Raw genomic sequence first — 25,885 nt, 5'->3', positions numbered from 1 at the left:
GCCGGGGAAAACTGACGGCCAGCGGTAAAAATTCATGTCATGTAAAATGAAGTAGGAAGTGTTGTCAGTTGCAAGATGACTGCGAAGCAGGACGACAGTAAAGCGCTAGAAAGTCTCCCCAGTTTGGACACTTTACCAGAACAGGAGGTACCGTTAGATAAGTACAATAATTTATTGTTAGGTTACCGATACTATTAAAATTCTACACTTCTAATTCGGAGGCTAGGGTGTGCATAGCTAAGGGTGACGCTTTATCTTGCGATTTCTGAACATCCTTACATAAAACTAGCAAAAGACAGGATAAGGTAACAATACCTCTTTATGTGGACCTGATGTAAAAAAAATGTTTTTTTTTGGTGTGAAAGATACATTTTTTGCAAGATCTCACTTTGAAAGAGTCTGCAGACATTTTTGATCTGATCTTTCTTGTCTACTTTACTTAGGAGGAAAAAGAAGAGCCATCATTTATAAGAAAGCTTGATATTGCTATTGACCCAGATTGTAAGTCATGTAAGTACCTTGGTGCTGCGGTTTGCTATGGTTCAGGTGTAATTGTCTTGCAAACTGTTAAACAAGTCCCAGCTTCAAAACTGCTTGCAAGAATCACGACTGGATTATTTGGAGTAGGTATGTGAAGTTCTCTTTCTATGTTAAATTTTCTCCATAAGCAGGATTTCAAATCCAATCCAAAAAAAAAAAACATACTTTGAACCATCTACTTAGTAGAGGCTTGAAGTAAAGTAAATTATCTTACAGAAAGTTGTGGACAAGTAGTAAACATCACATGCATTTAAGTTAACTTACAGCTAACTGCAGATAAAGTTCAGCAGAACAGTCTGAGTTACATTTTATTTGTTGAACTGCAGTTGGTTAACTTCACATTATGAAATCACACTCATTGAAAAACATTGCTCATAAGATGGAAATGAGGTTCAAACACAGCAATCTTTTGCGTATGGGTATTGTTAAAGTGAAAATTCGTGGAACGCATCTATTCATTGAAATGTAATAGAAAAACAATGGATAACAAAAGAACGGAAGGCAAGAAGTTGTGTGACTTAACTAAAAGGAATTAAACATCACCCTGCACGTCAAGGAAGTGATGATTTTTAGTGTATTCAGTGAAAAACAAACGTTCTCAATAAGAATGGGCTGGAAAAAAATTCTACGCTACCATTGTAATAAAAAGAGAGAAAAACGAATAATCACAGTTCCCAGTGCTTTGAAGGCAATTAGCTAATTGACTCCAAAATTAATAATTACAAGGCTTGTGGCAATTATGTCCTTTTATGAGAAATGTTTTCCAGAAATGTTTTCCACTTTTTTGTTGAAAACCATGCCTTATACCACACACACACAGAAATTAAAAAAAAAAAATTTATAGTCAAAATATTACCGGGTTTAAGTTCTGTCACTGAAAGACATCCAATCAAAAAGCCAGAACTAATTTTTGCATTATTTTTGTGCCTAAAACACTCTTGCACAGAACTCCTCAATACTTTTGTTATTAATTCTGCAAGTTTGATGTGACTGTAGTAGCTAACATTCTTACTCATATGGTAGAGTAATGGAATTTTTATAATTAACAATTAGATTATGAGCTCAAGATTTCTATCGCATGATAGCTGATGAGGGCACAGCCCAAATCAGCTATCATGCATAGAAATCGAAAGTGAATAATCTAATTGTTCTAGTATAAATCTACTAGTCGGTCAAAACTAAACAAGTAAATTATCTATTTCCTCATCGCAGACACTTCGAAAACGCGACGAAGCGCCGCCATTTTGTTGAAAACCCCTACTCACTATCTATCACAGAATAGATAGCGAGTAGCGTAGCCAATCAGAGAACGGCATTCGTGATAGAACACTAGTAGATTTATACTAATGGTTAATATTAATGAACAAATGCCAAGATTAGATAGCAGTTGGCAGGTCAAAAGTTGAACACAAAAAAAATGACAACAGTTTTGATTGTTGTAAACATGTTTTGACAGCTCTTCTGTCATCTTCGGTTTTAAATAGTAAAGGACAGAGTTGAATTAAAAATAAGTACATGCATGCTAAGGAGCAAAGAAAAAACTGCAAGAGAATAACAATATTTTAATATAATATATTAATATATATAATAATTTATTAAAGGCTACGTGACAGTGAGTGAATTTGTGAATTTGCACCATGTAAATTTAAAGCTCTCTTTTTAAAGAGAATAATAATTAATATTAACAAAAGAGAATTTAAAGCTCTCTCTCAGTTACTTTACGGCATGTATTTATTTAGTTTAGATTATTTAATTGAATTTTAGAATTGTATATTTTGAGACTTATTTATTTTATATATTATTTTGAATATCTTTTGTAAGGTGCAGTTGAATATTTTTATAGAAACTGCATGGTATAAATCTTGTCACATTGTCAAGTATTCTTTAATATTATTATTCTGTAAGTAACAGTGTTTTCTTTACTTAAAACTGTTGTCATTTTTCTTAAACTATTAGCAAAGGAATACTAAAATCCTGATGTTATCTTAACCAGTTGTCTGTTGGTATGTTCTACAGGTTTGTTTGTAGTTGGGACACTGAGATTGTTTGCTAACCCTGGAGGTAATCCTAATGCACCGCCATTCATTCAAACAGAAAATGGAAGTGGAAACCAAGACAGCCCCAGTTGATATGTTTTCTCTCATGGACTATGTGCAAGAACTTCTTCTTATCGACTAACATATAAAAGTTGACATATTGAAACATAAATCAGCATGGCTGCCAGAACAGACAGATGTAGGCAGAGAACTCTATTCTAACAAAGTTTTGCAACATATTGCACACATTTTGAATCGGCCTATTGGTTTACTTTAGCAGCTTTTAGATATAAGAAGCCTGTACACGCCTGGACTAGGAAGTGTTAAATCACAATCATACTGTAGACCACAAGGATCTTTCAAAAATGTTGAGACTAGTAGCCTAATCCTCAAAGACTTTCAACTATTTTGTATGACATTGCAACAGTCTTCAAGGTCCCTGCAGAGATCTTGGATGTTCTAATGCTATGGTCCTTCAGTACTTTAGGATCCTTCAAGAATCTTCAAAAAGATTCTACAGGATTCTTGCCATTTAGGATCTTTGAAAGAATCCTACAGAACCTACATGATGATGATGATGATGATGATAATGAATAAATAATAAACATTTTATTTCTGTGTCAGTATTATATAGCGGTTTCCCATTAAGTAAGGACACCTATCTAAGAATATAAAAATAAAAATATGCATGAAACATATATCATAAAAAAACTAACAAAATGTAAACATAATTTACATTCCTGGATAAAAGAGGCAATTAAGCTTAAGTGTACCCAAGAAAACCATGCAATGACTCTGGGGAGGGCGTGGACCCAGTTCACCTTATTTGAAAGAGTTCAACGCAATAAGCATTTGGCCACTGTATCTTCCAACAGATTTCTTAATTTATATCACAGCATGTTCAGTAGGAGTTCTTTTTGGTTAAAAGCAATGTTTCTATAACTTTATGGAGACATGTTAAATTTTCTGATGGTTGTCTTCTGAAGGAAATGAAAAACATGTTTTTTGACTGTGTGTTGTAACAAGTTAAAGAAACACTTGTAGAAGTTTGCCAGGACTCCAAACTGCCAGTAGATGAGACAATCGCCTTCAGCACATATTTGACAAACAACTTCTCCTTGTAATATCAAATTTCTCCTTGTAATATCAATGCTCATGAGAATTAAGGATATGATCACCCAAGGTGAATATTCTTGACATTTCAATATCTTGATGCCAGAACTTTTATAACAAAAGTATGGGGACAAGATAAGAGAATTTGTTCTCTGATCATGATACTAGAGGTTAAAGGGTTAAAGCCAAAGTCAAGTAGTCTGTGAATGCAGATTTTTTTCCAGCTGTCACTTCCTGAGTTTGAACAGCTGGAAATTTGTCTGTTTTTACAGGCTAATCCTTCAACTGTTGAAAAAAACACAAAAAATCTCTTTCATTTCTTGAGGAGACTCAAACTTCTGTTATCTTTCTCCTTGAGGTACCTTGATTTTCTTGATTTTTGCAATGAAAAAAATAAAATAAATAAAAACAAAGGGAACTAAAAAATTAAACAAGGACAAAATTGAACCATGACATGCCCTGGTGCACTTATCACTCAAAATCATACTTGGTGAAAAAAAGCAGTAATAAAGTAGTAAGGCGATCATCATCAGCACTGTCATTCTTATATTTCCCTCAGTCTCTGGTGTTTGTGGCAAATTCAGATGTGCCAAGATTGGCAGAACTACATCAATGAATGTAAATACAGTGGAACCTCTCCTTACGGACACCTCTATAATACAGACACCTCTCTATTACAGACGGTTCACTTGGTCCCTGAGAGACCAAAATCCATATAAAGCCTACCTCTCTAAAACGGACACTTCTATAGTATGGACACTTATTACTGTCCGGTTCCTGTCCCCTTGGTGTCCGTAATAAAGAGGTTTGACTGTATATGAAACATATTTTAAACTGCAGATGAAATATCAAATAGAAGAAAGATCATCGCAGTTAGTACGCAACTTAAGCAGCTGCGAAAAGAAAGCCTTAAAAAAAAAAAGAACTACATCAACTCGCAAATAAAACATTGACATTTTTTATCTTTCCCCATCAAGAAAAGGGTGTGGTCCAACCCCCTTAGCTATCTTCTTTTGTTTTTGTTGTTGCTTGAGTTTTGAGGTTTCTGGTCCTTTTTTAATACAATACTGTGTTAAAAAAGCACCAAGTCAGTGAGAATAAAACATACATAAAAAAAAAATAAAATTCAGGAAAACTTGTAATTATTTATTTGCCAGCCAGGGAGTCCCCTATTATCACGTGTACATCACGCGTAATCTGTGTGGTGTGATGTGATGGTATTCCATATAAGGGCACCTCCCTGAGGGAGACGAATCGAGCGGCGCGCGGCGAGGAGTCCAACCCACAGTCCGCCTAAATATCCATTCTCGCTTTTTTCGCGGTTGTTTGGATTCAAAAATGCTCAAAGCACTGGGAGATCCGTATTTTGTGGCAAAATTCCAACGTACGTTTGGCCTGCGTGAGATTCGGCGCGAGGAAAATGGTTTCTGTTCAATGCGTGACGGCAAAGAAGAGGTCTTCAAATCCAGCAATGGACATGTACCGACCAATGGATATTACACACACACAAATCACCTTCACGCAAATTGTACAAACCATGTTCATCGCAATGGATTTGTCAAACCCGAACCACCTACGAAACCCAGAGTACCTGGAGAGCAGAAAGTGAAGCAGGAGTATGAATTCAATAGTTTTTTCCACGCGGTCTTCTTGTTTGGGTCCACGTTGGGCTACGAATCTTTCTACATCACCTTCTTCCCGTTTATGTTTTGGAATATCGATGAATATTTAGCGCGAAGAACTGTGTTCATGTGGGCCCTCATAATGTACATAGGCCAGTCTGCAAAGGATGTAATTCAGTGGCCCAGACCACCTTGTCCTCCAGTCATTTCAGTGGAGAAGCGATTCGAGGTTGAATACGGAATGCCCTCAACACACGCTATGGTGGGCACGCTGATCCCCGTGTGCTTGGTGTATTTCTCTTACGATCGTTACCAGGTTTGTGAACTGTTTATTTGTTTATCTGGTTAATTTGTTTTATTCACAATTTGCGTTCATGACGGCGAAGTTCAATCGTTATTGGATTTTCTTTTAACATCTGGGTTAAATGCAAATAAATAAATCGATGACATCATTTACAACAAATGCAACCGGTGAACTAAATTTCCCCCACATTTACTCGCTGCCGTTGTTTTCTGACAATATGTAAAGCCCTGTCATTTGAGATAAGCTGTGAATAAAATGCAGATCTCAACATTCGTGGAAATTTAAGCCTTTTACATTTGACTTGATTTGGTGGGAAGTCGATATTGTCAGCTTTGCCTTCAGAAAATTCTGTAAATCGAAAATTTACTGTTCCAATCACGTGGAAACATACTTGTATTGAACATCAGTTATTTTGGTTAAACGTGCAGCGTCTTGGCTTCTAGAAAAAAAATGTTTTACTGTAGCATGCAAGAATCACGGAACACGACAGGGACATGCCACAATGACCTCATATCTTGCACAATCACTAAGGGTCAAGTTTCATGGATTTCTGACAGGAGATAGCTACTTGCAGCGTCAAAATTGCGCAATGCCAATTTATATACACGGAAAAAGAGTGCTGGAAATTATCCATCTATATATTCCAGCACTGCCCATCCCCACTCCCCTTGGGCATTGTACAGGCATTTGGCTATCCTGTCGCTTCCTGTTATTGACAAGCTTACCAGCAAAGAAGACCACAAATCCATGATTAGCTCAAGTTTCAAATTTCAGTTTATTTACACTTGGATATAGTATATAGGAACATAGGAATAAAATAACAAATAAAAGGAGAAAAGAAAGAAGTTAATGGCTTTGGTAGAAGCTACACCTAAGGAAGCCAATACCACATAACAAACAGTCAATAGAGCGATACTGAGAAATATTATAAAAGACTATCTGAGATTTGTTATGGCCCAAATTCACTTTCGTTAGAGTGAGGTCAAGTTGAGTAACAAAGAAATCACCCAAAATTTTTCGGCTATCTCTAAAACAGGGAACGGGGAATGGAGGAATGGGGAATGGGGAACGGGGAACGGGGAACGGGGAATCTCTAAAATAGGGAATCTCTAAAAGGGGGAATCTCTAAAATAGGGAATCTCTAAAATATGGAATCTCTAAAAGGGGGAATCTCTAAAATAGGGAATCTCTAAAAGGGGGAATCTCTAAAATAGGGAATCTCTAAAAGGGGGAATCTCTAAAATAGGGAATCCAGGGTTGTCGCTAAGCGGCGGCTGCCGGCGAAATTCGCCGGCTGGGAAAGAGGTCATCGCCGGCTGAGTTTTGGGTGGCAAACACTCGGTTAAAAGGGCAATGAACAGTTCTTTAGTTACCCACTAGCAATGGTTCGATTTAGAATAATATATTTTAATTGAAAAGGTTGTATAAACTCCTGACTACCTTGAGTATCGATGCCATAAAGTAATTGAAATAAAGTCTTGTTTTGAGGACTTGTTTACCGTGTCCTCTTTCCGTTTTCTGCGTCCGCCATCTTGTCAACACGAAGCTTGGTAGCCCCTGCATTCAAGGCGTTGCGAAAGATTGGGAACGAGTTTGTTACCAGGTATTTGTGTCAGATCGGAGAAAGAAGAAGTCTTTCTCTGTAGCATGACAGAGAAAAAAAACATGAAGGAACTTCTTCGTAATGTTTTAATACAGCTTTCAATTGGTTAAATTTTATTGTTTATAACATGTTTATGCCCATGAATAGCAAGAAGAACTGGGCAAACGGAGGAACAACTGAACAAACCAGAAACGTAAACGGTCCGCCGAGTGCTTGCCGGCGAAAACGAACGAACGAGAAACCGAGTGAACGAACCTGCGAAACTGGATGAACAGCTGAACGACCGTGTGGACAGCTCTTTTGTTTTCAGTTCTAAGCGTTTATAAGAATCAATTTTCTGATATTGTAGTGCAAACTTAAAAGCACTTATCTTTTCGGAACGAATGGAAGGCGATGTAGCTTTCGTTCTCATCACTTTAATGTTAAGTAAATATCGAAAATCTTACGCACGTATTTTCATTTTTAATGTTAGAGTATACGCGGCATTCATGAAAAATGGGTTTAGTTAGATTAGATTAATAATATTGTAGTTAGGTTTTAAATTTTGTTTAGGATAGTTAGGTTATTTCTAATTTTTATATTCCGGATGGATTTTACCGTGTTTAAATAAAGAACTATTCTTCTAGTGAGCTCACCAAAAAGAGAATTAAGAAAACAGCATAGATTGACGAACTGAAGTAAAACAAAGCACTGTCTGCTCAGAAGGTCTGTCATTCTCCTTAGGGGCACAGTGAACAGACCTGGTAGAGAGTTCAAGGAACGCCAAACAACGAAAACCACACGAAGGAAATATGGAAACGTAAAAGCGAAGGAGAAAATTTTGAATAAATTCAGGGTGAATCTCTTGTACCACACGTTTCAAACTGCGGCACCACAGCTGACCTTCTCTTTAATGGTTGTTTCTTTTTGCATAAAAGAGCCCCTAGATTTCACTAGAGTGCACCAAATTGAATTAAAATTTTCAAAATTTCCTGAGGAGGCCCCCCATACCCCCCTAATGGGAGGGGGCGACCCTCTCCCATACCTACCCCTCCGTCAGCTACGCCGACGGCAGAAGGCACTTTGCGCCTTCTTTAGCCGGCTCAATTTCTCAGCTAACCGGCAGACAAATTTCTTAGCTACAACCCTGGGAATCTCTAAAAGGGGGAATCTCTAAAATAGGGAATCTCTAAAAGGGGGAATCTCTAAAAGTAGGAATCTCTAAAATAGGGAATCTCTAAAAGGGGGAATCTCTAAAATAGGGATCTCTAAAAGTGGGAATCTCTAAAATAGGGAATCTCTAAAAGGGGGAATCTCTAAAATAGGGAATCTCTAAAACAGGGAATCTCTAAAATAGGGAATCTCTTAAAGGGGGAATTTCAAAAAAGGGGAATCTTTAAACGGGAGAATCTTTCAACAAACTGGATAAATCTATGAACGTTTTAGAAGTAGAGTTTTTCCTAAGAGACATTTACAGCATTTGCCAACAACCAATAATATTCTCGGTTTTCACTGTCACGCCATTGAAAAAAAAAATCGAAACCATTCCATGAATGAAGTCAAGAAATTGACATGGTATAGAGGATAAATAAATAAGGCATCTGTCCAAGTGTCAGGTCTGTGCGGCATTCCCTACTGGAGTTATTTGATAAAATGTTCCACATAAATTTATAGAGCTTAGTATGGAGACGCCATGTTTGTGTCCCTCTGAGGGACACAAACATGGCGGCCGGAAATACGAAAAAACATCTGGAGTTCACTTTTGCCAGAAAAGAGGTTTGTTTGCCCTTGTGAATTTTCGAATGTTTAGCTTAATATTTCTCCTCAAACTTAAATTGTTTAGAATGCTGAAAATTACCCGAAGAGTCATTTTTAAGATACGGAAAAGCTCTGTCACGGCCGTCCTCCTTATGTCACGCACGATGGAAACTCGGAAATTGAAACCGTTCTATTTTCAAAAGGAAGCACGACATCGAGCTAAGAAATTGTGAACAGACATATTTTTAGGTAATCTTTCCTTGAATGAAGGTAAAAATTTTGTAGGCCTCCCAGTTTTGAATTTTAGAATTTGGTGACGTCACGTGAAAACCAGTGATTATTGACAGTTGTTGTCATAATTACTAGATATATAAGATAAAAATAAATTATTGTCGTCACTTGCCGCAATATCTTCAGTAGGGGTGGTCTAAAAAAAAAATGCCAATTGATACCAAAGGGCCACGTACAGCAAGAGAAATCGAATTTTCTACAGCATCTTACTGCAAAACGGTTAAGATGAAAGCGCGATTGAATCTCTGAATAAGCCGTAGACTCAAAATGACTGGAACTGGAACCGGGCCTGGCATCTGTAACACGGGTCGACCATCACTAACTGGACTAGACAGACGTCTGGACGCCTGCAAAAAGCTTATCTAGTGATCAGTTCAAAAATGCCAATTGTGAAATTCGCGGTGTTTGTGTTGCGATTGATCCATCAACCCTAATGGCCTTACAACGATGTCTAATGAAAAAGCCCTTTCTTATGTCTAAAACTAACCAATTTCCTTTTATGCCTTTCGAAAGTTGCAACAAACGCCCTCAATGTTTTTCAAGAAAAAAAAGGTTTCGCTGGTCAAGGGAAAAATTCACCTTATCTATGATGTTATCACTCAGGTACCAGACATGCTTATCTCCCTGGGATAAAGACATGTCTGACGTAGGCCGGAAGCCACCCAAATTGCAAATGCTAAATATGTTTTCATTGTGTCTGGCTGGTTACGTTTCATGGCCTAATTAACAAGACTAGTAATGAGAATATAAGGTTTAATAGCGTCTGCTTTTTTATACCAAAAAGACAAATTCTCTTTCAGTAGTACCAAATGGCGGGAAATGGCTGCAAGAACTTGTTAAGATAAGACATGTCATCCCGACCTTCGGTCGACCTTTTTTCAAGTCGGTGGCTTCAGGTCAACATGGATAACAATTTCAAGTTTCCATTGGCCTTTGCCAGCAAAAGAAAAAAGCTTGAGGCGTTTGATGGGCTCCCAAAATTTAGCTGGGACGAGATTACGAGCCAGGAAGTAATTGGTCAAGGCTCATTTGGCGCGGTGTTTATTACCCAGTATCAGACAACAAAAAAGCCTGCCGAAACAGTGGTTGTAAAAAAGCTTTAGAGATTAAGAGATTCCCCCTTTTAGAGATTCCCTATTTTAGAGATTCCCCCTTTTAGAGATTCCCCCTTTTAGAGATTCCCCCTTTTAGAGATTCCCTATTTTAGAGATTCCCCCTTTTAGAGATTCCCCCTTTTAGAGATTCCCCCTTTTAGAGATTCCCTATTTTAGAGATTCCCCCTTTTAGAGATTCCCCCATTTAGAGATTCCCTATTTTAGAGATTCCCCCTTTTAGAGATTCCCCCTTTTAGAGATTCCCTATTTTAGAGATTCCCCCTTTTAGAGATTCCCTATTTTAGAGATTCCCCCTTTTAGAGATTCCCCGTTCCCCGTTCCCCATTCCCCATTCCTCCATTCCCCGTTCCCTATTTTAGAGATAGCCAAAATTTTTCGGCTTCCTGTGGGGCATTTGCCAGTTTTTTTTTTTTTTTAAAATGGTAATGTTTGGAGCTCAGGGGAGGGGGAGAGGGGGGGGGGGGGGCGTGGGAACTGTCAGCAACTGCTGGCTCTACTCTCTACTGGAAATATTTACTGATGCATGGTCCCTGTAGAGATGTGTTAGCTGGTGTTGTACATTATTACAGTTTTTTTTTGGATGTTTGATTTGAACAGAGTGTAATTTTACAGAATGTTTCAGGAAGAACAGTGTGTGGTTTTGTGTTGAGCTGCAACATATTTGATTGTCGCCTGCTGTCATGTTAAGTGCCCCTAACCTTTCAATTTGTTTTCTTTTGGTAGATTTCCATATCTGTGAAAAAGTCATTTTCGAAAATTTTTTTTAGAAAATAATTATATTGAATCCTTTTTTTTTTTAAGAGCGCTAAAAGTTACTGAAATTTTTAAATCTTTGCGCGCTTTAAGCCCCGCTGGACAAGGAACGAGCTAATAAGAAGCGTCCGATATTTGACACTTTCTTAGCTGTGATGTAAGGAAAGGACACCAGAAGGATTCAGAAGGATTCAGAGGGAATCTTATGCATGCTGATTCCTTTCTCTACATTTCGAGAGTTGCTGCATCCAAAAACCACACATTTTTCAACCATTTTCTCTGTTTACAATTGAAGCATTACCACAAATCTTCAAATATTTTTGCATGATGTCCTTTTCTTTTCTTAGCTCCATATTTGGACACATTTGGCCGAGTGGAGGACTAATGCGAACAATAGGTGAAAATATCGACAAGACTGCCTTCACTTCTAGCACTCGTAAAAAAAAGGATTCAATATTTCTCAAAAATTTTTTCGAAAATGAGTTCTTGAAAGATATGGAAATCTACCAAAAGAAAACAAATTGAAGGGTTAGGGTCATCTATATTTGGAGCTTTTGGAACGTCTCTGCATATCAATGTTTTGATAACAAAATTCACACACTACCGTTGCAAATGGAAAGACCATGCATTTCAGTTCATACACACCTGCTTTCGAAGGAGAATCATTGGAACCTGATTTGAACAACTTGCTTTCACACTGTTGTTGAACATAAGTCTCATCAGCCATTCATCAAGACAAACCAACCTCCAGTCTCCTGTAAATGTACCCATCCCCACCCCTCACAGAAGGTTTTGAACTTGGATCTCATCAGGATAAGGTGAACTCTTCAGCTGGGTTAAGGAGATGTTCAAATGAATGGAAGAACGATATCATCGCTTTCCTCCGCTCTACAAAGTTGTTGTATTCAGCTCAAATATCTAAATGCAAGTGTGCAACTTAAATTGTTTTAGAAGAGTACATCTAGACCGCAATTAACTCAACATTGGACTGTTTTCTTCCTTTTTTTTGCAGTATCCATTGTATGCTGGTGTTTTATTTGCATTGTGCTGGTGCATCTTGGTGTCGACCAGTCGGCTATACATGGGCATGCATACATTACAGGTATTTTAACTCTCAGATGTAACAAGTATAATTATAATTATTATCATTATAGGGTATAGGGAATCTCCCTGACATCTATATTCTCCTGGCCCCAGTTGTTCCAAGGGTGGATAACTTTATCCAGTGGATAAGTTGATATCCAGCAGATAAAATGTACTCCAACAAAAGCTTTTGGCAAGTTTTTCACACAATCACATACTTAAATTAGACAAACGCTTCTGCTTTGTACACAAATTGTAAGGCTATAGGGCAATTCTTGCACACATTTTATCCAGTAGATGAAATTATCTGCTCATTGAGCAACTGGGGCCTGGAACCAGTTGTTCAAAGCCCGATTGAACTAATCCTATATTAACAAGAACTTTGATTCGAGTTTAATTGCTGAACAATAAAGATTTTTCAAAAAGAATTTTGTCCCTCAGTTTTGAGGTTGAATTTTCTTTACTATTAGGTTAAAATTAGATTTAAAAACATTTTTAACAAGCAAGCTTGACACCTCAGGGATTCGGCTTTCGAACAACTAGTTCGTGATCTCTTCGACACTTAATACTAAGGCATTAAATGTTGATTTAATATTTGCAATTTTGTTGTTTTATTCCCCAGGACCTTGTTGCTGGTGTTGTATTTGCCTCACTTGTACTTGTCACAGTGCTCCCGCAAATGGATGTGTCAATGGATAAATGGGTGTTCAGTTCACCAAACACACCCATATTTCTAATCATAATTCCGGTGGTCATGATAGTCTTGTACCCGACACCGCCAACAGAGACCCAAACAAAAGCTGATACTGCCATGATTGTGTTCAGTACGTGTGGTGCTCTGCTTGGTTGCTGGGTAAGATGCTATTTCCACGGGATGCCAGACCCCTATCTTGGTGCTCCATACCCGATCCGTATTCCTGGCTCAAAGAAGATAATCAAGATGCTTAGTAAATTTGTGTTGGGTGTAACAGTGTTGATACCGACCCGTGCTATGGTGAAATCCAGTGTTCATACTGTGGTGCCGTGGCTTCTCGCAGAGACTGATCCCAAGAGGAAGAAAGCTGTTTCTGAAATGCCGCATCGCTTTCTTACTTATTTAGTGATTGGTATCACTGCAGTGGGTTTTGTACCGCAGTTATTTGCTTACATTGAAATGTAACAAAGCTATTTGTAACCATAAAATAATATAGTTGCAAAACACCAATAGCTGGGCTTCATATAGCCTGCTTGCAGATGTCTCCCAGTTCCTCCGCTAGGGTAATTTGATACAAGTATCTCTTTTTTTCATGCAAAGCAAAGGAAATAAGAGATGTTTGCATGCAGGCTAGGCTTCATATAGAAATCTTTACCCTGTTGCCTCCAAGCCGTGTCACCCTCCTTGTGATTGAGAGCTGTCTAGAAGAAACTTTCCCCTCGCATGTTGTCGTTTCCAATGTAATATTGAAACTAATGTTATAACTTATTGTTCTTCCAAGTGAGAGGGTGTTTGTTTGGGTGAAGCTTTAGAATAATTAATTTCACTCCTTTTTTTCTTTCAAAAAAGTAAAAAACTCACTGCAGGTTTATGGGGGATTGTTGCAATCTACGTGTGGTTTCCCACATGAAGCATACTATGGATTGGCTTATAAGAAAGCATTACCGTACAACCACTTCTCTTTGTTTCTTTCATACTTTTCCTGTAATACATGTAGGCATGTTATCCTGTGTGTGAATAATTAATAATTTATGGTTCTACATCATGGGTCAGGTAAAACCAGATTTTTTTAAGTTCAGCGAAAATTCAGGGAATTTTGTATCAGAAAGTTGGTGGAAAAACGGGGAATTTCCCGGTACTAGGAATTGCCTTCTGTGGCTTCATAGCCAGCTTTATTGCCAAAGCTAAGAGTTGAAATAATTGCAGAGAAGCACAAATAAAAATATTTTCAAGTGACAGTTTTGTTGGCATTGCTGTTGTTGCTGCTTAAGTTTGCTAATGTCTCGATGTCCTTTTTGAGAGAAAAATAAAATATTTAACAACAACAACAACAACAACAATTTGTTTACATGCTTAATTGGCCTCACTGGCATACCTTGCCATAAAAGACAAAACTAACTACAAGTAAATTAGAAGAGCTTGGCAAACTTAGTACTCTGAAAATTTGAGCATGACATGTTAAATAGTTGTTGAGAAAATGAACTTTAAATTACACAGAATATGACCTGCCACCCAGTCATACATTCTTTGTAAATTAAACAGTTTTTGAGAGCTAATTTTTCTGAGAAATATTCAACATACCAAACTAAGACGTGTTGTTATTGGCCACATTTGATCAGGTTGGTTGGTTTCTAGTTTTTGGAAGACTGTAATGGCTTTTCTAGTCATCGAAAGGTTGTTTGTATTCATATTCCAGGCTGTATATAATTTTGAAACAAACCTACTATGATAGATGAGTTTTAAACTTCATTTTTAAAAATGATTGCTTTAGATTAAAAATTAATGTAAATTAGTATATGTAATAGGACTACATGCTGTCCAATTTGGAAATAATTGGATGAGAAAAAATTCCGAGGACTGCCAACGTCCAATTTGGCAGTCCAAGGAATTTTTTGAATCCAATTATTTCCAAATTGGACACTACTGACTAGCATGTAGTCCTATTACCTATTATTTTTAAGGGTGAAAAATAATGCTGATTTTGTCAGGAATATATTATTTCAAAATATCTTCGGTATCCAAATTAATAGTTAATTTGGATCGGTATCCAAATTAACAAATTATACAATGGTTGCTTGAATGGGATTTCTGACTAGCAATATAATTATTTCAGAAAAATTCCAAGTATAGTTTGGTAACGATTTCTACTTGAACCCTGGCAACCAGGTTGGTTAATTATGTTTCTCTTTTCATCTTTAACAAAAATGTTTGGTTTTCAACAGTTTTGTACATTTCGCAGTCTGAACATAGGCTCTTCTATTTAAATTTTTCAAAAAAATTGAAAGTTGTGGGAAATGTCCAGGATTTGGAAAGTTAAGTTAAAAGTTGTACTTATTAATTTGTTATTCCTTGGGAATAAAATTATATTACTTTTACTAGTGCAATTTGGCATAGCCAGTGGAGTTGACAGTTTGACTGTTTAAGCAAAATAATGTGGTATCGTCAACATTTATCAGTAGTTATTGCTTATTGTAGAACAAAGTGTGATGGCTGATGGGCAATAAAAGTTGATGGAAAGTTTGAGCTTATTTTGTTCTTTTCTCACTTTTAAAACCCTTGAAGCTCCAACATCAATGTGCATCCACTGTTCTCTCCATGTGTATTTTCTCGTCACTGTTCTCATCATATTCCCTATGGGTACCAGTTGGGAGAATTCATTTAACAATCAAGAAAATTCCTTCCCTGGGAGGTATTTCTGGAACTACCCATTCTACTTCATGCGAGGATGGCAGAAGATGAGATTACGAGATTAAGTTTACCTTGAATACCCCAGTGTCCTAAAGAAAGAGTGGATATTTTTGCACAGTTTAAAACCTTTTGGGGAAAGCAGCATTTAGCAAGAGCTTTTGGTATCCAAAAAAAAATTAGTGATAACCATACATTTTTCAGAGATAATAAAGTTTCAATTTGGAAAAAAACGCTATACATTGCTTGGTATTTTAGTGCTTTTCAGAATAATTGTTACTTAATTATCTCTGACAAATGTGTGGTTACCCCCAATTACCTTTGCTAGGATTTGCTTTTCCCGCATATGTAGTCATAAACAGCGCAAAAATACTTCGGTATCAGTAGGCACCGTCCTTAACAGCCCTAACCTCAAACTACAATGTGTTCAATGAAAACAAAAAAAAAAAACTGACATAACAAAGAGAGATTGGCACCTCCAAATATTGCAGAATATGCTGTAATGTGTGTACGCAGTAGACTGCAAGCAGTAATGAATCAGTTACTTGTACCTTAGTTTAGCGATGTGCAAGATTATGAATTGTACATTATGAAATTTGATTTCTCAAACTCCTGCCATCTCAATTCCCCGGGGAGTTTGATACAGTAAAAGTAATCATAAAATAATGCAAATAAGGAAAGTGAATAAGGAGGGATCCATCGCACGCTACAGAAATTAGGAGAAGAAAGAGACTGCTTGCAGTCTAAAACAGCGGGAGACCACTGTGTCACTTTTGACAGTTAAACTCTAGAAGATGGGGGAAAACTAGGAGACGGTTGGGCAAGTAAAGAACTTTTAATAACCAGTCTCTGTAAGAATAACTACATTCACAAGACTTCTGTGGGGTCTGTGTTTATTTTGATGAAAAATTATTTGATCATTATTTACAAGGTAACAATACAAGTTTACAAGATATCTTGAACACATAATCACAACATTATAGTCCATTTGTGAAAGAAATCATGCTTTCTGTAACAGCAACTGCTTCACAATTTATGCTCAGGAGCAGTACAACGTTTTCTTCTACTATCTTGTCGCAAATCCAACTATCTGTTCCTAGAAAATAAGGAATGACATGTGATTGTATGTCTTAAAAAGTCTTAAAGTGCTACTGTGATCAAATTTTTATCTCTTGAATTTTAAAGTTTATCACATAGAATTCTAGGAGAGATTAAAAACGCCGTTTACCATTTCTAAATATCTGCATTGGTTCCGGAGATATTTAACTTTGAAAAATGTGTGAAATATGTAAATGAGAGGACTGATGACGTCATACTATCAACTCAATATAACATCAAGTATATAAATAGAGCTATCTCAGTCAATTTACAGCAGAGACCATTGAAACCTGGTAGGCCAATAGGTCTAAAGGCAATACACCTACAGCTATAAAAAATTCGGTTCCCATGGCAACGAACTCTTTTCCAGTCCCCTCCAACCCAATTTTAATATTTTAGTGATTTTCAGCTTGAAAAACATTTAAAAAGGCCACGAACTCGACCTAACATATTTATACGTTTGCTGAATCATGCAGATGAGGCACCATTGGCAAATATCAAAACAGAACGCCAACAGTGGTCAGCAAAGCCTTAAGTATCAGGGAGGACTGGAACCCAGTATGTTGCCATGGTAACAGAACTGATAAGCTCATATTGTGGAGTTCACCTAGAACAATGTCACTGCAAAGAATCAAGCATTTCTGATACAAATTGGCTGAGATATCTTTTTTCATAATATTTGATTAAAATTCTGTTGATATTATGACGTCATCACTTGGCTAATTTGCATATTTTAAAAACTTGAATATCTCTGGAACAAAAAGAGATGTTTGAAAATAGTAAACAGCATTCTTCTTCTCGTACAGACTACTTGTTTATGTTTTAAAATGGCTTAGATTTGAAAGACGCGAATTTCGTCATAGTAGCACTTTAAAGAAACTTTGCATTCATGTCATTGAACTGTCCTTGAGGGGAGGGGGGAGGGTTCACTGTTGTGGGACTGGGGAGGGGGGGACTGAGAATGTAATTATAACCATCATTAGGTGATGGTAAGTATCCTCCAACCATGTCTATAACTAGCAAGTTGTTAATCTGGCCCCAGTTGTTCAAAGAGCAGATAACTTTATCCACTGGATATTTCGCTATCTGACAGATAAAATGTGTGCAGGATTTTCATGATAGTCCTGTAATTTGTGATAAGAGTAGAAGGATTATTGGATAGTGTGGAAAATTTGCCAAAAGCATTGGTTGGAGTACATTCGCTCAGCTGGACTTATCCAATGGATAAAGTTATCCGCTCTTTCAACAACTGGGGCCTGATTTGCAGTTTTCTGCTCTTTGAACAACTGGAAGGTGTTTGTTGGGATTTGAGGTCTGTAAGTGGGAAACAAAATTTGTTTAATAATTTTAAATTTTTTTAATTTTAATAATTCAATGGAAGAAACATCAAACATGAACTAACTTTGCTAACACAAAGTTTGCTAACATGATATGTTATCATGCTCTTTCATTCAAAGCAGAGTCATTTGAAAATGTAATCCTAAATTATCCCACATACATGGGCTTAAGCTTTGTGCATAAAAAGTTACCTTAATTGGTGCTAAAGCATTAGTTGCTATAAGGCCGACTGAACGTGCAAGGACTGGTAAAGGACTTGATGTGGAGTAAAGTCTCTTTAGAATATCAATGGCAGTGATCATGGGAACAACGCTCTGTTGTCGCCTGGTTTCATAGGTTAACAGATGTTCCAGACATCCTAGAGAAGGAAATAGATGAGAAGAACAAATTCTCTGTTAGCATTAATTAACAACTAGACTCAAAATATGTTTGAGTTTTGCTGTGTTATCTTGAGGTTAAACATGCAAATTGAAATATACCTAAAGTAAGTTTCTACAAAGTGTTTGAGTGTTGCGAAGACTGCTGAGAGGAGGTTAAGTTTGCCTGTAGTTCATGCTTTGGAAACCAGATATAAGCGATCGCAGTAATCAAAATAATGGCGTTAATGGCTTAAACACAAAATGAAAACTTCATAGGTTCAGGTTTTTTAAAACCATTAACAGTTCTAAATTACCAATATCTTTCCCTTCTTCAGCAGCTTCAGATAGGACATCCCTTAGGCAAGCAACATCTCCAAAGCCAAGGTTGACACCTTGTCCTGCTAAAGGGTGGACTCTATGGGCTGCATCACTGTTTAAAAAGATAAAATGTCATTAAAACTATTTTTTCCGACATTTTGATGTTACTTCCATCAAGTTGCAGTCTAAAATAGTGGGAGATAACAGTGTCACTTTTGACCGTTAAACTTCGGTAGGGAAGATGGGGGAAAACTAGCAGAAGGTTTGGCAAGTAAAGAACTTTTAAGAACCAGTCTGTAAGAATAACTAAATTCACAAAACTTCTGTGGGGTCTGCATTTACTTCCATCAAGGCAAAGGCAAAGGCAAAGTGACTGTTTCTTCGTGGTTTGAATATATATGAGTGAAAACAATAAACAATATAATAGCCATTTTGTTTCTTTTGTGCGGATGGAACCAGTTTATATGTTCAAAGTTGGCTTAAGGTCTTAGATGATCAACATCTTGTGAATTAAGCAGTCAAATTTGTTGGGCAGTGTCATTTGTTCAGTACTCAAATGGACTTACCCTATCAAAGCCAATCTTGGCCTGACATACTCTGTCGCGTGACCAAAGCCATAAGGCAACATGGCACGACTACCTTGGTCTACTGAACTCACACTTGGAGGAGACTGTGTACCAGATGCTAGATGGTAAATCAAGGTAATGGCATTTTATGAACATCTTCATATGATGTGAGCAACCACTTGTTCTGATTGGGCTTTATCACTGGGCTACAGAATACACTCAATGGAAACAAAACCTTGTCTGTGCAAAATCTGAATCGCAAACAATGCAACCTGATAGGATTATGGGTGATCTAATTAGCAGGTGCATATTTCATATTTTTTTTTCTCTTTGTGAGAAACATGTATATGCAAAAAAAGATCACAGGTCAAATGCTACCCAGAAAGCTGCTTGGTCTTATCATCCACGATACACCTTTAACCTGACAACATTTTTTCAATTGAGAATATGTCTATGTTTAATATGCTGATGGTTATACTTGTGCTTACATCATATTATGTAAACCTGCATTTATTTAGTAATTTTTACTCACAATCCAGAACTTGTCTAGTACATAAAAACAGTAAATAAAAATTCTCATCATACATGAACTCAGAGCCAACTTTGAATGCATCTCTTGTGTAATGCATGAACTCATCTTCGCAATTTCTCTCACGTTTGTGAACTTCTCTCGGGAATAACATGGTCAGTGAAAAATCTTTGTACATGAGCAAAGCTTACTCTTGTCTACTCACTTGTCCATGGCTGAAATACAGAAGCTAAAAGATGTGACATTCCTGTCACCTGATCCACAAGGGGATTGCGCTCCATGTCTTCCCACTTGTTATGAAGGAATAAACAAAATTTAAGGTAAAAATAATAATAAAGAATTCTAGGCTACAAACGTGACTAGATTTGAACAATGACAGAAAGAGAAATTAGAAAGCAGTAAACCTGCCCCTTCAAGTTGGTACATCATTTGCAAAATGGCTGGTCTGTAAGGTAACAAAAACTAACAGAAATTACTTTGTAATAGGACAGGAAACAGACACCCTGGAGAATGGGGAACTAGACTAGAAGAAAGAGGGCAGGAGTACTGGCAGCAAAAAACTTAGATAGAAGAGGGGTGAGACAGACTGGTTTAAACAAATTTCCTTCAGCTGTTGTCAAATGTTGTAAAGATTAAACAGGCAATACCTACTGACTTCATATTGTGGTTACATTTTAATATACAAACTGTTCTTCCTGATTTTGACTAAAATTCAAATAACATAGTTACATACTTACAAATGCATTGTTAACAGCATCAACAAATCTGTCTTCCTCCATGGAGATCAGATGCTTGGCATGTTCAGGAGTTGTCGACCACACTAATGAACTTAAATTTTCTGTTAACTGTGGAGAATAATAAAAAGACTATTAAATAAATATAAGTTGACTTTTTTTTCATTGTTTGCATAGAGGCTTTGGTCCCAATTCGTTAGTTGAAAAATAATCATGTTTGAGAATATTAATAGTCTATAAACCCTATGTGCTATGACTTCAATGTTTTTTGTCTACATCCAACTAAGCCCTACTAGCCTTGTTCAAGGTAAAATATTCTTTTGATTTTTGAGCTCAAAAACAAGGTTTGTAGTCTCGTGAGTAATTTGAACTCGAGTTACAAAAGAATAATTAGAATGTCAGCCATTTTTGCATAGGGTCTATTAAGTGATATTTGGGTTTTATTCATGAATGAAGGCTAACTTCTCGAAAATTGTACATTCCATAATTATGTCACTCAACAATTTCTGTACTTCAGATGAAACGTTATCAAAGTAAATAACACCTCCCTTCTTGGCATTTATTACCGTCAAGTTAAACACATTTTATCTTTAGCTCCTTACCGGTAATAATGCTATGGGTCCTGTTGGTAAAAACTTCTGCCATGCAACAATATTCTCTGTAATCTAAAAAACAAACTGACAGTTAGCCTTTGAATATTTTCAAGCTGTGCCACATCTTTTAGCAAATCGACAGTGTTCCAGATAAGAGAGGGGTCACAGTTCAAAAACTAGCCTCAAAACACAGATGTATTTATGGCTGTTGGAGAGAAGCAACAGCCGGAAATACGTCTGCATTCGCAGGCTAGTCAAAAACTCAAGACAGCTGGCTTCCTTACCCGACAAATAGAATCATTATGGTAAACTTAGGAAGACTAGGAGAGACCCACAATTCTACTGATCCCTTAAAATCCTTCATTGACTCCCTTACTTTGAAAGTTAACTGAAACATTGCATAGATCAGAGGACACGATGCAAATATTACACAGTCAACATTCAGTACTGGTCTAATCTGATGATCGATAATAGCGTGAGTGAGATTCAGCTTTAGAAAAAAAATACCTCGCCAAGATGAAGGGTTGCTACTACTCCAGACTGATCATATTTCCAAGAGAGATAATCCATCATTGCCTGTTTGCGCACCAAAGACTGTGGGCCATCAGCTCCTATCTTTAAGGTAAAGAGACCAAGTCATTAACAGGCAACATATCTATGGTGACCTTATTTTGAAGAAATCCATTTCCAAAAGAAAAAAACAAAATAGTGATCGCTTAATAATACAAAATAAATAAATAAATAAATAACAGTAAAATTTGTATTAATAGACAAGTGCATTTCTATGTTAATATTCAAATAACTATTTATTTCACAAATATGATGGCCTGCATTTTCTCTTTATTTGCATGGTTCTTTGTTCATTGGCGCGTTTTCCTTTTTTATTTGCATGGTTTGTTTTATGTTTGTAACATGCCCCTTGTAGGCCACCATACACAAGAGTAACATAAACTAAAATTTATAAAAAAATTAAACAGTTTTCCAAGTTAAAAAGACAGAAGTTAATAAAAATTACAGAATTAAGTAGACTAAAATAATAATTTATTACTGAAACAATAGTAAATTTAACTAAATTCTGAATAAAATAAGTTTTCAGTTTGAATTAAAAAATGTCACAGGTAGAGTGTTCCACAGCTTTGGAGCAGCCCATGAAGATGCTCGCTTACCTCTTGAATTTTGCACTGATTTAGCCAGGTGGCAGAGAAGGAAGCCATTGCCATTACAAACTTACAAGCTATGTCATAATAATGACAAAATTCTTTAAATTGATCTATCTTGTTTGTTTTTCAACTTTCTTCAGCAGGAAAAAAGAGCTAAAACTGCAGCAAAAACAATGATGACTTGCATGACTACAGTTCACTGAGCACAAGATAACTACTCTCAAGGAATGTTAAGGACGGTGGCTACTATTGTTACTGCGCATACGTTCTGCGCATCTCGAGATACTCGGGTTTCCTATGGGTGGTGCCTACTAATACAGGGATAATTTTGCGCGGTTTAAAACTATACGGAGAAAGCAGAACTTAGCAAGTGCTTTTGGTATCTCAAAGGAAAATTAGGGGTAACCATGCATTTTTCAGAGATAATTAAACTTCAATTTAGGAAAAAAATCCCATACATTGCTTTACATTTTGGCGCTTTTTAGAGATATCACTGCTTAACTACTCTGAAAAATGCGTGGTTACCCCCAATTTTCTTTTTGGATTCCAAGAGGCCTTGCTAAGATCTGTTTTTCCCCCATAGTCATAAGCAGCACAAAAATAGTTCGGCATTAGTAGGCACCGTCCTTAAGTAACTTAATTGATCAAGTTTTCTTTTTTCAGGTACATTGCATACCACTAATCTTGAGTGTAATGTTTTTCCATCTTCAAGCTCTAATGTAGCCCAGGGATGATCGACATCTTCAGCATCCTTCAGATTGAAAAATTGAACATTAATCTCTGTGAGTCAATGTGTGCGCGCTTTTGTGTCAACATGGAATTACGTTATAGATAATTTAGTGTATATAGACAGTGATATCTGCAGTTGTATATAAATAATTTTATAAAACTTGTGATGTTCCTTTTCTTTTTTCTTTAACTTATTCTTAAGTACTGTAATCATTGTCACATTGTTAAATGTTTGCTGAAAGTATAAGTCAGAATTCATACAAATAGATGTATTCTGAGAAATACAAGCACAAGCATCAATAACTATTGATGAAAATATTTTCATACTTCTGCTTGCCAAACCACCTACAGACATGCACAGTCAAAACCCTTCTGCTTACCAAACCAAACACAGACAGTCAAAACCCTGCAAGTAATTAATAAGCAAAAACAGCCTTCCTACCATGTCTCTTGTTGAATCAGGAAGAGTCAATTTCTTGAGCTTTGTTCCATAGAAAACATCCACTCTAGAATCAAGGACTTTAAGTTGCTTTCTAAGAGCAGCAATAGTAACAGGATTTTCTACAATATATCCCATGTCTGAGGAGCTATCACCAAACTCTCTTGACGGATCAAATGAAATGTGTGCATCACTGCAAGCATCCCAAACCTAGGAAATAGGTAAAACATGAATTATTTCAAGTTCTGAAGTTCCCAGTACTCACTTGCTGTGCACGTTTGTTAAATATTATATTATTTTTAACACAAGACAATAAAATTCATACCAATCACCATGTAATTGTCTTTTTATCATATAGACAAATCTATCGCTCATCATAATTTTTCACTGACTGTTTGCATAAACAACCACAAAAAAGTGGGAAATGATGTAATCAACATCCTCAAAAGCGAGGATATGGAAAATAAAGTACTTGGGTCCTGGATGTAGTTTCGCATGAATTTTACAAGTGGTGTATTTTCCAGTAAAATACTGCTGTCTGTATAATAAACATAAAAACAGGTGACTATGTCACAACACCATATTGATTAGACTAGCACTGGCCGAGCCTTCTCACTAATCTAGTTACATGTATTGTGATTTTATTACATACATTTAATAATACCAAGTACAACTTCACACAGTCTGTAAGAATTTAATACCTACTTGCATTCTTCGAAATGGCTTGTACCTCATGTTACAAATATGGTCCCAGGCACCAATACCTTAAGATAATAAGAACATTACCATATAAGTTACCATATAAGTTATTATATTTTAGCAACTAATTTATTCAATTCACCCATAAACTATGAACCGTGTGAAATTGTACAAGAGGAAAAAGAAAAAGAAAAGCTTCAAAGGCGGGAAAAGACATGGACTCAACTCCCATAATTTGCCAGTGGAAAAAAAATTATTCCTACCCCTTCCCTGTGGTTTTATTATCTCTGGGCCCTTTTGCTGGATGGTGCAAAAAACTTTGCTTCTCTTAAATCCATTATTGATTTGCTGCCCCCTGACCCCTGCCCCTCTCTCCCAGACCACATCCACATTTTTTTTTCAAAAAAAAAAAAAAATAAATAAATAAATAAATAACTAAAAAAATAAATAAAGAAGATAGCGGCATCTTATTTTGGCTTACTTTCCAGAAGGTTTTTTGATCCTGGAGTGATGTTACTGACACGGTTGCTGTAAACTGAAGTGAAGTTCTCTGTTTTGTCTGGTGCAGCCTCTAACAATAGAATCTTGTGATCATCCAAAGTTTTTTCAAGGCCTTACATAGAAAGTGAAAATGACAACTCAGTATTCTTGAAATATATTATATCAACCAGATACTACTAGTTTAGTTTGAAGTGTTTTAAAATAGATGTTAGAAAAGATATGTCAGGCTGGGTTAATGACCCGGGGGGTACTCCCTTATATAGGCTATATAGGTATGTGCGGTGCCAAAGGGTATGGTTTTTCAGCCGCTTTGGTCTGGGTATCGATTTTAGCCATTTTGGTGCCATTTTGGTAATAAATAGGGTATCAATTTTTGCACTCTAGTCTTGAATTCGTTTTTTTTTTTCTTTGTTTGAAGAAGCTACTTCTTCATCATGATGTTTATAGCAACTGAGCTGTGTACGTGCCACAACGGCTTGCCACGCGCTCCGGTCACGCACTGGACTCCAGGGGTTTTTGAACTGAAGTTGACCAGACACTATCAGATCATAAATAGGGTATCAAATTTTTGGTCAGGTCATAAATAGGGTAGGGAAAATCGCACATTTTGGTCATAAATAGGGTAAGGGTTTTGGGAAGTGGGCCGCACACCCCTGTCCATTTTTTTTGGGAGTAGCCCCCCAGGGTTATTGACAGCATAATTTGTCCTTCTGTGCAAAGCATCTTTATGTAAGTGTTAAATCTTCCTAGCTAAAACTGATCAAACGTAACATATTTCAAACATGCTTGTATACATGTCAATGTGTTATTGTTTTTTTTTTTAATTTGAACAGCTATTTATAAAAATGTTATTTTTTAAATTTGCAATTGAGCAAAAATGTGCAAGCATTGTAGCTAGGAAGATTCAACACTTACAAAAAATGTAAGACTTAAAAGCTACTTTGCAAAGAAGGAAGAAACTCACCTAATGCACAAGCTAAACTTCCACCAACCATTCCACCACCAACGATTGTAACATCATAGAAATCTTGCACGTCTTTACTGGCAGCTGAACAAAAGGAACATACTCGCAACCTTACAAAATATTTACAAGATCCAAGGGATTTCTTCACAGCTGATGAAAACATTTCTCATGCTTCGCACGGGTCCGTTTGCACACAAGTGACACGACTTTTAATTCCTCTATCATGAAGTATATAGTTGACGTTTCAAAAGCCGCTTACACAGGAAGCTTTTTTCCGTCTTC

General features: G+C 36.7%; 3 protein-coding genes across 4 annotated transcripts; 2 read left to right on the top strand and 1 right to left on the bottom strand.

The window, feature by feature from the left end:
* Window positions 1-32: 32 nt before the first annotated feature.
* On the top strand, window positions 33-3,188 carry LOC146487854 (uncharacterized). Its single transcript, XM_085128013.1, has 3 exons — window positions 33-147; window positions 444-627; window positions 2,557-3,188. Exons 1-3 carry the CDS (start codon window positions 76-78, stop codon window positions 2,667-2,669), a joined length of 369 nt encoding a protein of 122 aa, XP_084984139.1. The 5' UTR covers window positions 33-75; the 3' UTR covers window positions 2,670-3,188.
* A 1,562-nt stretch (window positions 3,189-4,750) lies between these two features.
* Window positions 4,751-15,414, top strand: LOC146487853 (sphingosine-1-phosphate phosphatase 2-like). Of its 2 annotated transcripts, XR_014868166.1 has the most exons (4): window positions 4,751-5,627; window positions 12,127-12,216; window positions 12,820-14,689; window positions 15,005-15,414. XR_014868166.1 is itself a non-coding variant. In XM_085127999.1 (3 exons), the coding sequence occupies exons 1-3, from the start codon at window positions 5,028-5,030 to the stop codon at window positions 13,354-13,356; spliced, it is 1,227 nt and encodes a 408-aa protein (XP_084984125.1). In that variant the 5' UTR covers window positions 4,751-5,027; the 3' UTR covers window positions 13,357-15,414. The 2 variants fall into 2 exon arrangements, 1 of the variants encoding a protein (XP_084984125.1); XM_085127999.1 differs by having other exon boundaries at window positions 12,820-15,414.
* A 1,038-nt stretch (window positions 15,415-16,452) lies between these two features.
* LOC146487852 (ubiquinone biosynthesis monooxygenase COQ6, mitochondrial-like) lies at window positions 16,453-25,813 on the bottom strand. The gene is made up of 13 exons (XM_085127929.1): window positions 25,604-25,813; window positions 24,620-24,751; window positions 24,145-24,203; window positions 23,443-23,649; window positions 22,948-23,022; window positions 21,619-21,726; window positions 21,121-21,183; window positions 20,522-20,629; window positions 19,990-20,074; window positions 19,256-19,373; window positions 18,686-18,801; window positions 18,204-18,370; window positions 16,453-16,672 (listed from the first exon to the last, which is right to left on the bottom strand). The coding sequence occupies exons 1-13, from the start codon at window positions 25,764-25,766 to the stop codon at window positions 16,643-16,645; spliced, it is 1,431 nt and encodes a 476-aa protein (XP_084984055.1). The 5' UTR covers window positions 25,767-25,813; the 3' UTR covers window positions 16,453-16,642.
* Between the last annotated feature and the right edge of the window lie 72 nt (window positions 25,814-25,885).

This window comes from Pavona decussata, unplaced genomic scaffold, assembly GCF_977016875.1.
Source record: "Pavona decussata unplaced genomic scaffold, jaPavDecu1.1 SCAFFOLD_13, whole genome shotgun sequence".
In the NCBI taxonomy this organism is placed as follows: Eukaryota; Metazoa; Cnidaria; class Anthozoa; order Scleractinia; family Agariciidae; genus Pavona; species Pavona decussata.
Note: the sequence above shows the minus strand (reverse complement) of the source record. Positions and strands in the feature narration are given on the sequence as shown.

Excerpts from the sequence above, each read along its gene's own strand:
- LOC146487852 (XM_085127929.1), bottom strand. The coding sequence starts at position 25,766 with ATGTTTTCATCAGCTGTGAAGAAATCCCTTGGATCTTGTAAATATTTT. Across the intron at positions 23,023-23,442 it reads CTGATTCAACAAGAGACATG|GATGCTGAAGATGTCGATCA; the intron begins GTAGGAAGGCTG and ends TTCAATCTGAAG. Across the intron at positions 18,802-19,255 it reads CCAAGATTGGCTTTGATAGG|TGATGCAGCCCATAGAGTCC; the intron begins GTAAGTCCATTT and ends CTTTTTAAACAG.
- LOC146487853 (XM_085127999.1), top strand. The coding sequence starts at position 5,028 with ATGCTCAAAGCACTGGGAGATCCGTATTTTGTGGCAAAATTCCAACGT. Across the intron at positions 5,628-12,126 it reads TCTCTTACGATCGTTACCAG|TATCCATTGTATGCTGGTGT; the intron begins GTTTGTGAACTG and ends TTTTTTTTGCAG. Across the intron at positions 12,217-12,819 it reads TGGGCATGCATACATTACAG|GACCTTGTTGCTGGTGTTGT; the intron begins GTATTTTAACTC and ends TTTATTCCCCAG.
- LOC146487854 (XM_085128013.1), top strand. The coding sequence starts at position 76 with ATGACTGCGAAGCAGGACGACAGTAAAGCGCTAGAAAGTCTCCCCAGT. Across the intron at positions 148-443 it reads ACACTTTACCAGAACAGGAG|GAGGAAAAAGAAGAGCCATC; the intron begins GTACCGTTAGAT and ends TACTTTACTTAG. Across the intron at positions 628-2,556 it reads GACTGGATTATTTGGAGTAG|GTTTGTTTGTAGTTGGGACA; the intron begins GTATGTGAAGTT and ends TATGTTCTACAG.